General features: G+C 40.4%; 1 protein-coding gene and 1 long non-coding RNA gene across 2 annotated transcripts; one reads left to right on the forward strand and one right to left on the reverse strand.

Annotated features, from left to right (window-relative positions):
• Window positions 1–4890: 4890 nt before the first annotated feature.
• Window positions 4891–5646, reverse strand: LOC110678490. The gene is made up of 4 exons (XR_002501658.1): window positions 5525–5646; window positions 5374–5461; window positions 5167–5300; window positions 4891–5098 (listed from the first exon to the last, which is right to left on the reverse strand). It is a non-coding gene; the product is annotated as an uncharacterized LOC110678490 (long non-coding RNA).
• Window positions 5647–8396: 2750 nt separating this feature from the next.
• LOC5564639 (probable tRNA pseudouridine synthase 2) lies at window positions 8397–11765 on the forward strand. Its single transcript, XM_001648950.2, has 4 exons — window positions 8397–8817; window positions 8881–9072; window positions 9176–9529; window positions 11439–11765. The coding sequence occupies exons 1-4, from the start codon at window positions 8688–8690 to the stop codon at window positions 11732–11734; spliced, it is 972 nt and encodes a 323-aa protein (XP_001649000.2). The 5' UTR covers window positions 8397–8687; the 3' UTR covers window positions 11735–11765.
• The last annotated feature ends 1613 nt before the right edge of the window (window positions 11766–13378 follow it).

Raw genomic sequence — 13378 nt, forward strand, 5'->3', positions numbered from 1 at the left:
TGTTCATGAGCTAGAGCCGTCTAAAATATGACCAATTTACATGCACACTAGCGCCACGTAGCGGCAAAATTGCTAACCAATCAGTGCTGTTTCACATTGCTTTTAAGCTTCTGAACAAATTTGCTGAAGACACGAACATTCTAAGTGGTCAGGTTCATGAGCTAGAGCCGTCTAAAATATGACCAATTTACATGCACACTAGCGCCACGTAGCGGCAAAATTGCTAACCAATCAGTGCTGTTTCACATTGCTTTTAAGCTTCTGAACAACTTTGCTGAAGACACGAACATTCTAAGTGGTCAGGTTCATGAGCTAGAGCCGTCTAAAATATGACCAATTTACATGCACACTAGCGCCACGTAGCGGCAGAATTGCTAACCAATCAGTGCTGCCTCAGATTGCTTTTAAGCTTCTGAACAAATTTGCTGAAGACACGAACATTCTAAGTGATCAGGTTCATGAGCTAGAGCCGTCTAAAATATGACCAATTTACATGCACACTAGCGCCACGTAGCGGCAGAATTGCTAACCAATCAGTGCTGCCTCAGATTGCTTTTAAGCTTCTGAACAAATTTGCTGAAGACACGAACATTCTAAGTGGTCAGGTGTTCATGAGCTAGAGCCGTCTAAAATATGACCAATTTACATGCACACTAGCGCCACGTAGCGGCAAAATTGCTAACCAATCAGTGCTGTTTCACATTGCTTTTAAGCTTCTGAACAACTTTGCTGAAGACACGAACATTCTAAGTTGTCAGGTTCAGAGCCGTCTAAAAGATGACCAATTTAAATGCACACTAGTGCCACGTAGCGGCAGAATTGCTAACCAATCAGTGCTGCCTCAGATTGCTTTTAAGCTTCTGAACAACTTTGCTGAAGACACGAACATTCTAAGTTGTCAGGTTCATGAGCTAGAGCCGTCTAAAATATGACCAATTTACATGCACACTAGCGCCACGTAGCGGCGAAATTGCTAACCCATCAGTGCTGTTTCACATTGCTTTTAAGCTTCTGCCCAACTTTGCTGAAGACACGAACATTCTAAGTGGTCAGGTTCATGAGCTAGAGCCGTCTAAAATATGACCAATTTATATGCACACTAGCGCCACGTAGCGGCAAAATTGCTAACCAATCAGTGCTGCCTCAGATTGCTTTTAAGCTTCTGAACAAATTTGCTGAAGACACGAACATTCTAAGTGATCAGGTTCATGAGCTAGAGCCGTCTAAAATATGACCAATTTACATGCACACTAGCGCCACGTAGCGGCAGAATTGCTAACCAATCAGTGCTGCCTCAGATTGCTTTTAAGCTTCTGAACAAATTTGCTGAAGACACGAACATTCAAAGTGATCAGGTTCATGAGCTAGAGCCGTCTAAAATATGACCAATTTACATGCACACTAGCGCCACGTAGCGGCAAAATTGCTAACCAATCAGTGCTGTTTCACATTGCTTTTAAGCTTCTGAACAAATTTGCTGAAGACACGAACATTCTAAGTGGTCAGGTGTTCATGAGCTAGAGCCGTCTAAAATATGACCAATTTACATGCACACTAGCGCCACGTAGCGGCAAAATTGCTAACCAATCAGTGCTGTTTCACATTGCTTTTAAGCTTCTGAACAAATTTGCTGAAGACACGAACATTCTAAGTGGTCAGGTTCATGAGCTAGAGCCGTCTAAAATATGACCAATTTACATGCACACTAGCGCCACGTAGCGGCAGAATTGCTAACCAATCAGTGCTGCCTCAGATTGCTTTTAAGCTTCTGAACAAATTTGCTGAAGACACGAACATTCTAAGTGATCAGGTTCATGAGCTAGAGCCGTCTAAAATATGACCAATTTACATGCACACTAGCGCCACGTAGCGGCAGAATTGCTAACCAATCAGTGCTGCCTCAGATTGCTTTTAAGCTTCTGAACAAATTTGCTGAAGACACGAACATTCAAAGTGATCAGGTTCATGAGCTAGAGCCGTCTAAAATATGACCAATTTACATGCACACTAGCGCCACGTAGCGGCAAAATTGCTAACCAATCAGTGCTGTTTCACATTGCTTTTAAGCTTCTGAACAACTTTGCTGAAGACACGAACATTCTAAGTGGTCAGGTTCATGAGCTAGAGCCGTCTAAAATATGACCAATTTACATGCACACTAGCGCCACGTAGCGGCAGAATTGCTAACCAATCAGTGCTGCCTCAGATTGCTTTTAAGCTTCTGAACAAATTTGCTGAAGACACGAACATTCTAAGTGATCAGGTTCATGAGCTAGAGCCGTCTAAAATATGACCAATTTACATGCACACTAGCGCCACGTAGCGGCAGAATTGCTAACCAATCAGTGCTGCCTCAGATTGCTTTTAAGCTTCTGAACAAATTTGCTGAAGACACGAACATTCTAAGTGGTCAGGTGTTCATGAGCTAGAGCCGTCTAAAATATGACCAATTTACATGCACACTAGCGCCACGTAGCGGCAAAATTGCTAACCAATCAGTGCTGTTTCACATTGCTTTTAAGCTTCTGAACAACTTTGCTGAAGACACGAACATTCTAAGTTGTCAGGTTCAGAGCCGTCTAAAAGATGACCAATTTAAATGCACACTAGTGCCACGTAGCGGCAGAATTGCTAACCAATCAGTGCTGCCTCAGATTGCTTTTAAGCTTCTGAACAACTTTGCTGAAGACACGAACATTCTAAGTTGTCAGGTTCATGAGCTAGAGCCGTCTAAAATATGACCAATTTACATGCACACTAGCGCCACGTAGCGGCAGAATTGCTAACCAATCAGTGCTGCCTCAGATTGCTTTTAAGCTTCTGAACAACTTTGCTGAAGACACGAACATTCTAAGTGGTCAGGTTCATGAGCTAGAGCCGTCTAAAATATGACCAATTTACATGCACACTAGCGCCACGTAGCGGCAGAATTGCTAACCAATCAGTGCTGCCTCAGATTGCTTTTAAGCTTCTGAACAAATTTGCTGAAGACACGAACATTCAAAGTGATCAGGTTCATGAGCTAGAGCCGTCTAAAATATGACCAATTTACATGCACACTAGCGCCACGTAGCGGCAAAATTGCTAACCAATCAGTGCTGTTTCACATTGCTTTTAAGCTTCTGAACAACTTTGCTGAAGACACGAACATTCTAAGTGGTCAGGTTCATGAGCTAGAGCCGTCTAAAATATGACCAATTTACATGCACACTAGCGCCACGTAGCGGCAGAATTGCTAACCAATCAGTGCTGCCTCAGATTGCTTTTAAGCTTCTGAACAAATTTGCTGAAGACACGAACATTCTAAGTGATCAGGTTCATGAGCTAGAGCCGTCTAAAATATGACCAATTTACATGCACACTAGCGCCACGTAGCGGCAGAATTGCTAACCAATCAGTGCTGCCTCAGATTGCTTTTAAGCTTCTGAACAAATTTGCTGAAGACACGAACATTCTAAGTGGTCAGGTGTTCATGAGCTAGAGCCGTCTAAAATATGACCAATTTACATGCACACTAGCGCCACGTAGCGGCAAAATTGCTAACCAATCAGTGCTGTTTCACATTGCTTTTAAGCTTCTGAACAACTTTGCTGAAGACACGAACATTCTAAGTTGTCAGGTTCAGAGCCGTCTAAAAGATGACCAATTTAAATGCACACTAGTGCCACGTAGCGGCAGAATTGCTAACCAATCAGTGCTGCCTCAGATTGCTTTTAAGCTTCTGAACAACTTTGCTGAAGACACGAACATTCTAAGTTGTCAGGTTCATGAGCTAGAGCCGTCTAAAATATGACCAATTTACATGCACACTAGCGCCACGTAGCGGCAGAATTGCTAACCAATCAGTGCTGCCTCAGATTGCTTTTAAGCTTCTGAACAACTTTGCTGAAGACACGAACATTCTAAGTGGTCAGGTTCATGAGCTAGAGCCGTCTAAAATATGACCAATTTACATGCACACTAGCGCCACGTAGCGGCAGAATTGCTAACCAATCAGTGCTGCCTCAGATTGCTTTTAAGCTTCTGAACAAATTTGCTGAAGACACGAACATTCTAAGTGATCAGGTTCATGAGCTAGAGCCGTCTAAAATATGACCAATTTACATGCACACTAGCGCCACGTAGCGGCGAAATTGCTAACCCATCAGTGCTGTTTCACATTGCTTTTAAGCTTCTGCCCAACTTTGCTGAAGACACGAACATTCTAAGTGGTCAGGTTCATGAGCTAGAGCCGTCTAAAATATGACCAATTTATATGCACACTAGCGCCACGTAGCGGCAAAATTGCTAACCAATCAGTGCTGCCTCAGATTGCTTTTAAGCTTCTGAACAACTTTGCTGAAGGCACGAACGTTCTAGGTGGTCAGGTTCATGAGCTAGAGCCGTCTAAAATATGACCAAATTACATGCACACTAGCGCCACGTAGCGGCAAAATGGCGCATTAAAAATATTTCAGCTGATGAACGCCGTAAGGCTTCTGAACAACTTTGCTGAAGACCGCAGCTTTCTAGAAAGTAAGGTTTCCAAGATATTGCGTCATAAGTGTAATAGCTTACGGGTGATGCTAAACTTTTTGGGGGGTGCTGCAATATTCAATTGAGGTGTTGCAATACTAGATGATGCGATTCCATACTTATGGCGGGTAGTGTAAGTTCTCCGGTTAAACGTTATTTTATCCGATTCCCACGCATTTATTGGGTTGCCACTCTGCTAAGTCCGTTCCCTGGTTCCAACAATAATATGTTTACGGTGCGTTATTGTATGGACACTGTATATTGTACTGTTGCTTTACATTAAAACTATAGACGGAGGAACGAAAAAATAGGAAAGTAGGAACTCAATTTTTATTTGTTTTATTCCATGTTTTTACTTTTGTCCATTTCTGATAATAATAATTTAATATTACATGTTTTTTTAGAGTTACCTGCACTACTTTCAAAATCTTTTAAATAATTTTCGTCAATATGTTGATGATATGTAGCTCGTAATTCGCGCTTGTAGATGGGTTCGATGATCGAATCCGAATTCCGGATGATTTTCTGTTGGTATTGAACTGCTTCTACTGGACTCTACATTGCAAATCTTCCGCGCAAACCACTGTAGGGAATGAAAATGAGCTTTTGTTTATATATAAGAAGTTTACAAATTAATGTTGAAGTACCTACCCTCATTAAGCATATCGTTATCTTCGTTCCTATCGCTAACAACACTTCACCGGAACAGCCATCATCGTGTGTATGGACATTTGGAATAGACACCAAATACAGCGTTGGTTTCATCCGTGACATCTTTCCGTAGCCTTTTATGGATATTGTTGAATGGATACTTGTTATTCGAGAATCTTTTCGAATATTACAAAGTTATTTACTTACCGTAATTGCAGCTGCCAAGTTAACGTAACTTGAAAGCGATTGTTCAGGAACCGCCCGTATGTTGCTTTCCTTTTGCATCATCAATGCTCTGGGGAAGAAGAATGAATTTACAAAATCGAAAGAATTAAAGGCAATTAATACAAGCACTTACCAATGGATAACGATTATGCAGAGGTCAAGCAAACCCATTCAGATAGCTGAATTCTGAAATTTCGCTGACGGATTTTTTTCACACCGGTTTGATTTGTCAAAACAAAAATCGAATCGGACGCTAAAACAACGTACACAGTACCATTACGAATTAAATTAAAAAAAAAAAACAAATGATTCCGTTTTACCTAGGGTTTGTTCACAAATTTTATAACGCCGAAAATTACCATTTTTGACACCTACCCATCCCCTCGTAACACTTGTTGTATGAAAATTTTGTACATTTTGTATGAGCTGTAACATTTTGTAGATACCCACCCAACCCCTTCAACGTTATGAAATTTGTGAACAGGCCCTTATCGGGACTAAAACATAAGCAGCAATACAAAAAAAAACAAGTTATTTCACATTGTTTGTCGAAATGTACGAACGCATAAAATAATGTTGAATTCATGATTTTGTTAAAGCCATATATCCTCTATAACAATATTTAAGCGTGCTACCAAAACTGAGACAAATTATTACAAATACCAATTTGTGTAACAGTTTGCCAAACTGTTAAGTATTGGTATTAAATAGTAAAATGCAGGTGTGTAAGTGTGGTTCTCCGAATAAATGCGAAAACAATTTGACAAAAGGGCGGTAAATGTTTCCGCCATTTCCAACAGATTTACATCCCCATATTGTTCAACAGTATATGAGTAGTTTAATATATTGTCACAATTTGAAATGGATTAATTAAGCTGTTCTTAATTGTATACTGATTTTCGTTACGTATTGTTTAACAAAATGACAACAGTTTGCGATATATTAACATTTTCAGTTGGAAGAAGTTTATAGTTTTGACAATACGGCAAATTAGATTTTTCTATGCGGGGTAATCTAGAATGCCGTGAAAAGTGTACTGCGATGTGTCAAACTTGGGTACCTTTTGCACTACCGAGGGACCAAATGCAGTACTAGAAGTGGTACCCAATCTGAGCGCGAGTGTGACGGACCTGGAACTACTCTGCCGAAGACGCCATCTTTCTATGTGTCCAGGATCCTAAGATAACAGCTTAGCAAAAGTTTCATGCTCACTAGCGCCGCCTGGTGGCTAAATTTTGAATCTCATAGCTTTAATAATAATAGTCCTTGAGCTACTGAACAACTTTGCCGAAAACGCCATCTTTCTACGTGGCCAGGATCCTAAGATAACCGCAAAACAAATGTTCTATGCTCACCAGCGCCGCCTGGTGGCAAAATTATGAATCTTATAGCTTTTATAATGATAGTCCTTGAGCTACTGAACCACTTTGCCGAAGACGCTATCTTTCTATGTGGCCAGGATCCTAAGATAACCGCAAAACAAAGTTTCATGCTCACTAGCGCCGCTTGGTGGCAAAATCTCGAAACTCATAGCAGATCGCAGTACACTTTTCACGGCATTCTAGATTACCTTATGAGCCATGAAATTTTGGGCAACTGCAAGGGACATGGAGGTCTTTAATTTGTCTTTGGTTGTACAGTAGCTCAAGTGCTATCATTGTAAAGCTATGAGATTCAAAATTTTGCCACCAGGCGGCGCTAGTGAGCATACAACATTTGTTTTGCGTATATCTTAGGATCCTGGCCACTTAGAAAGATGGCTTTTTCGGCAAAGTTGTTCAGTAGCTCAAGGACTTTCATTATAAAAGCCATGAGATTCATAATTTTGCCACTAAGCGGTGCTAGTGAGCATCGAAATTTTGTTTTGCGGTTATCTCAGGATCCTGACCACTTAGAAAGATGGCGTCTTCGGCAAAGTTGTTCAGTAGCTCAAGGACTATCATTATTAAAGCTATGAGTTTCGAGATTTTGCCACCAGGCGGCGCTAGCGAGCAAGAAACCACAGACAAACAGACGTAACAGCTAGAACAATTATCAATTCGAAACATAGTCATGTGAACAATTACGCCCAATGCTAAAAACACTTCATTTGGCCAACCGTGATCAAGGTGGCGGTAGTGAGCAAACGTCAAACTCGAACAAAAGTGAGGCGAGCGCCACAAGTGGCCCGTCGGCAAACTACAAAATATTAGAATTGGGTGCTATTCTGCTGTACGATGAAAATGTTTAGAGTGTTACGTCTGTTTGTCTGTGGTTGTGTGTTCAAAAGCATCAGTGTTTGCTGCCTAGCTTGGCCTGCGTTTTCAACCTGTGCTGTTTGGGCCAGCCCTCGTGAGAGATGATTGTTAGGCGAGCTTTGTTCGTAAATTTCATAACGCTGCAGGGGGTGGGTGGGTGTCCTCGTCATGTTACAGTTCTCGCATAATCTGGGATAACGCCCAAAAAGCCATTGGTAACCACGTGTGTAGCTCGTTGGTTCTGAGCAAATGAATGGATCAGCATCCAAATCAACATCACTGGTGTGTAGAGAATGATCCTTTCTTCGCCATACCGTTGTTGAATAACGTGTAACTCCATTTAAATGTGCAGAAACAACGAGCTACACGCATGGTCACCAATGGCTTTAGGTCGAGATCATAAATCATGCGAGAGTTCATACAAAATTAGTAAAACGTTCATACAAAAAGCGTTACGAAGGGGTGGGTGGGTGTCGAAAAATGCCATTTTTAGCGTTATGAAATTTGTAAGCAAACCCTATTTAGGGTTTATTCACAAATTTCATAACGCTAAAAATGGCCATTTTCGACACCCACCCACTCCCTCGTAACGCTTTTTGTATGAAAATTTACCAATTTTGTATGAGACGTAACAGCACGAGAACACCCACCCACCCCCTTCAGCGTTATGAAATTGTGTGAATGGGCCCTTAGCTAGATTTTCAGTTTTCTCCTTGTACCTACTTATAGCGTTAGCGCTCGGTAAAAGCCGTGAATTGTGTGAGCAAAGATCGTCCAATACTTTGAAACTTAACGAAACACGTGCATGTGTTGTGAAAATAAAGCACAAAGAAAGGTGAAGAAACCACGGGTGACAACAAAATCAAGATTAATGTGAAGTTTCGAATAACAATCGCAGTGCGGATAAAAGTTTGCGTAACACAAATCTATGATTAGTTTGTTATAATAATTCTAATTTTCCATAAAAGTACGTGATTTGTTGCTTTTTATTCATGTTTAACATCATCACCGAGGGCAAAAGGCTAGTTTAGTAATCTGTAATCAAAAGTATTCCCAAATATGTCGCTAGTAAAGATCAAGGATGCCCCTACCGTTTGGAACTATTTGAACGGGGTAATCAATGTATACAAACCAGCAGGTCTTACGGTCCAACAAGTGCGCCACACAATCATCGGGAATCTATGCAGAGGTACGTATTAAACCCATATTCAAATGAAATAGAATAGATTGTAAATTCATTTCTTTCCAACAGATCTCAACCAGCTGAAGGTGCGTCCCCCACTGCAGCGGGTAGCCATCGAAAGGGGTTTGGATTCGAAGTTCCTCGTTCACAAAACGGAGGACCTGTCCGATAATGTCCTGGTTGTGGGACCTCGCTACCAAACAGAGGACATACGAATGCGGATGAGCGCAAACCACGGTCGACTGACGAGTGGAGTTCTGGGTGGGTATCTATAAAAATATGATAATAATAATTTCATTCATTCGTCTTTAGAAAAAAAATATAAATGTAGCCTCGCTCTTGCTATTTTCAATTCTAATTCCAGTGGTAGGAATAAACAAGGGCCTATCGATGGCCTACCGGATACAGCAGAACCGTCCGCTGCGGGTGTATCGTGTGACCGGCTTCCTAGGCAAAGCCACCGAGACACATTTCGGTGATTCGCGAGTCATCGGCAAGGCAACGGTGAAGCACATCGGAAGTGAAAAAATCAACCGATTGTTGGCCTCGCTGCAGGCGTCCCATCAGAAGAAGATGTTCGAACTCTGTGGAGTGGATATGCAATCACAGGCCGCTTACGATTTGGCTGTGAAGGGCACGATCCGGCCGGCAGACAAGTCTCAACCGATGATTTACGGAATCCGGTTGGTGGAGTTTAGGAGACCTTTCTTCACCCTCGGTAAGAATCATTAAACTGCGGTTTTCTTAGCCAAGTGGTTTAAGTCCGCGGCTACACAGCAAAACCATGCTGAAGGTGTCTGGATTATATTCCCGGTCGGTCCAGGATCTTTTCGTAATGGAAATTTTCTTGACTTCATTGGGCATAGAGCATTATCGTACCTGCCACACGATATACGAATCTGTTAATGGCAACGTTGACAATGAAAGCTCTCAGTTAATAACTGTGGAAGTGCTCATAGGAACCTTAAGCTGAAAAGCTGGCTTTGTCCCAGTCGGAACGAAATGCCAAGAAGGAGAAGAGTTGTGATATACAGCAAAAATACGTGTTTTAATATTTCTAATATCTTTTTAGAAAATATAACATCTATAAAAGAACTTGCATGGCAAACAACTTTGTAGAAAACTCAAAAAATGTTGGAAATCTTGGAAAAAAGTTATGATGAAAAATATACAACCTACAACGGCATATATCTCAAAAATTATGATAGATACAAATATTATGTCAAAGTTGTTTCAAATCGCTCACACAACTTTGTCGCAGACACCATACACTCCCGTGCAAAAGTTTGGGTTCACCCCCTCAAAAACATACAAAAGTGTTCTGTCCATATCTCTGTGATTAAACGTCCAATTGAAACTCTTTAAGCCGCATTCGAAAGGCAAAGAGTTATTCTTACTTCGTATGTATTTTTACAAAAACATTTTTTGAATTTTGTATACTAATTTTTTACTTAAAGTTTTGACATTTTTCAAAATACACACTGTAAAATCATATTTAATTTCCTCAGCATTGGGGCGACCAAAATTTTAAATCAAAATGTCATTAGAATCGTAATCTTATATTCTTTGAAGAGATCCCACGAAATTTTGGTGGAAAATATGGAAAGTATTCAAAATCAATGAAACAGTCAGTCAAGCCATCGTGCAAAAGTTTGGGTTCACCCCTCAGTATGATGCAAATCGTGCAAAAGTTTGGATTCACCTGAGCTGCACGCACATCATTTTTGTCAATATCCTTGCCATTTTTCAACCGATTTAAATAGTTTAAAGCTTTATTGAGCGCAAATAATGGCGCGTACATGATTGGTTTGAGATTTCACAGATTTAAGTAAGTTCAGGTGAACCCAAACTTTTGCACGATACACCATACTGAGGGGTGAACCCAAACTTTTGCACGATGACTTGACTGACTGTTTCATTGATTTTGAATACTTTTCAAATTTTTCCGCCAAAATTTCGTGGCGTCTCTTCAAAGACTATAAGTTTACGATTCTAATGACACTTTGATTTAAAATTTTGGTCGACCCAATCCTGAAGAAATTAAATATGATTTTTCAGTCAAAAATGTCACAACTTTAAGTAAAAATTTAGTATACAAAGTTCACAGAATGTTTTTGTAAAAATACATACGAAGTAAGAATAATTCTTTGCCTTTCGAATGCGACTTAGAGTTTCAATTGGACGTGTAATCACAGAGATAGGGACAGAACACTTTCGCATGTTTTTTAGGGGGTGAACCCAAACTTATGCACGGGAGTGTATGTCTATCTAAATGTTTTAAAAAAATAGTTTTTTCTCCTTTTTCTTGGTATATCAAGGCGCATCTTTCGATCCAAAAAGTTTTTTGACATAGAATTGACAAAATTCAATTGACGCTTATATTGAGCTGTTCGGTAATCCAATCCGCATGATTATTAAATTAATTAATTCATTACGCGTGGTAAATTATGAAAAAAAAAACCAGCCGAGCACGTGGATTTTTTTCATAATTTTACCCATAATTTGTCCATCTTTACCACGCGTAATGAGTTAATTAATTTGACAAAATTAGTTTTCAGACTAAGTGAAACTTTGGGACACTTTATTGCACATTATTTTGACTGTGATCACATGTTTTCTTCTTTCAGAAATGCACGCCATCAACGAAACGGAAGCCTACATAGGGAACCTGGTTCATGAGATCGGCCTAAATCTAAAATCCGTCGCACATTGCGTCGGCATTCGGTGCATTCGCCATGGACATTTCGAGCTGGGTGACGCCCTGCTTCGGAAGGACTGGAATCTCCAGTGCATCCTGGCCAATATGGCCCACGCAAATCAATTGCTCCAGCGGCACCCGGAAATGCTGCAGCAAACCAGTTCGGAACTGGTCGATCTTGATGAGAACGTCCCCGATCTTCAGCTGCGAAACGAACGCGAATAAATTTGAGTTCAACAAACACTTCCTGAAGGAAGCCTCAATTGCATAGTGTGTCGTATGGTCATTGATGACCACCTTGCGTAGCCTGATTTACGATCGATGAAGATCGAACTCGTTTCTCTTCTTTTGGGATGTTGTCTGGATCTGCGCTGGTAAAACAAGGCTGTTTGCTGTGTGGTTTATTGCGTCGCATTTGTCGCGACGATCACGCATTGTCGCGTAAAATGCGTGGGTTGCTCTCAAATGGTCCCGTTGAAAGTACAGTGACTCAAACTCATATTCGTACATGGCACTGTTTTCACTTCAAGTCGGCAAAAAACTATTAAAGGATATGTGAACTTTGTGCATTATATCAATAATAAAGGTCATAGGTGTCATCTATTATTCGACAATCTTAAATGTTTGGAAAAATGGAAAAGTATTGAATGTCTAAAATTGACACAAATTCACACCAAATTCAAGCATACAACATTTCAAACTAAATTTGAATACTCTTTTGGATTGTTGAAGTTCTTCATTACGTTAAAGTGTAGTCGAGTATATTTTCTTAGTATATTGTCGTAGAAAGAACTACTGTTTGGTTTGAGAGTTGAAGAGTGAATGACAAGATTTATTTTTTCATTTATTATCTAGGGTTACTATTATTAAACTCAGGTCCAAACGCCTACTGCTAACACTCCTCCTCGATTGGATCTGGTAGTATTCCGATCATCTTTCGTATTTGCTCCAAACGTACACGTTGCAGAGGCTTTGTAAGAATATCTGCCAGCATTGTTTCGGTTGGACAATATTTCATTTTGATGACTTCTTTTTGTTGCACATCTCTCACAAAGAAATATCGTACATCAATTGGGCTTATTCTACGACTGGCGTGATTGACAATTGTCGGCGTCGTATAGCGAGGTGACTCGTAGAATACAGTGTTGTGAAAAACTCAATTTCTCACAACTCACGCTTGAGATTTTTCATGCGTGAGCTGTCAATCACGCAACTCAGCAGTCAAAAAATCATGGATGAGTTGGCTCACCTTTTTAACTCATTGTCTCGTATTTCCACAGTTTACTCACACACGGCAATAATTTCTTGTTAGTCTGGTAAAATTATAGTAATCCTTTCTAACGTAAACAACAACATTCGGGTTTCACGAGTTTTGCCGGGTTTTGCGACTGAATCATTTTTTACGGTTTGAGTTGATTGAGTTGATTTTGCATCAAAATCTCAAGCGTGAGAATTGCGAAGCAGATCTTTAATGAGTTTGCTCTCACGGGAGAGCGTATTTATTGAGATTTGAGTGTGAGTCTATCAACACTGGTAGAATAAACCCAAATGTGTTTGCTCCTGCGTTCGATTCGGTCACCTTAAACGAGTTTTATACAACTTTGATTATCTTCAAATACGGTGATTGGTCCAATATCTTCTTCAACAATTTCTTCCAACAGTCGCTTAGTCCAAATTAATTCTTGGCATCCTTCAGCAAGGGAAATAAATTCAGCTTCTGTTGAACTCAAAGCTACGCTTGTCTGTTTGCTCGAACCCCAAACTCCTCCTCCATATTTGATTAGGTACCCGGAATTTGACTTTCTGTCTCTGCAATCTCCTGCGTAGTCAGCATCAACGTACATGCATAGTAGACCTATTCATATTTTC

Source organism: Aedes aegypti, chromosome 3 (assembly GCF_002204515.2).
Source record: "Aedes aegypti strain LVP_AGWG chromosome 3, AaegL5.0 Primary Assembly, whole genome shotgun sequence".
Classification (NCBI taxonomy): Eukaryota; Metazoa; Arthropoda; class Insecta; order Diptera; family Culicidae; genus Aedes; species Aedes aegypti.

Excerpts from the sequence above, each read along its gene's own strand:
- LOC5564639 (XM_001648950.2), top strand. The coding sequence starts at position 8,688 with ATGTCGCTAGTAAAGATCAAGGATGCCCCTACCGTTTGGAACTATTTG. Across the intron at positions 8,818-8,880 it reads CATCGGGAATCTATGCAGAG|ATCTCAACCAGCTGAAGGTG; the intron begins GTACGTATTAAA and ends TCTTTCCAACAG. Across the intron at positions 9,073-9,175 it reads ACTGACGAGTGGAGTTCTGG|TGGTAGGAATAAACAAGGGC; the intron begins GTGGGTATCTAT and ends TTCTAATTCCAG.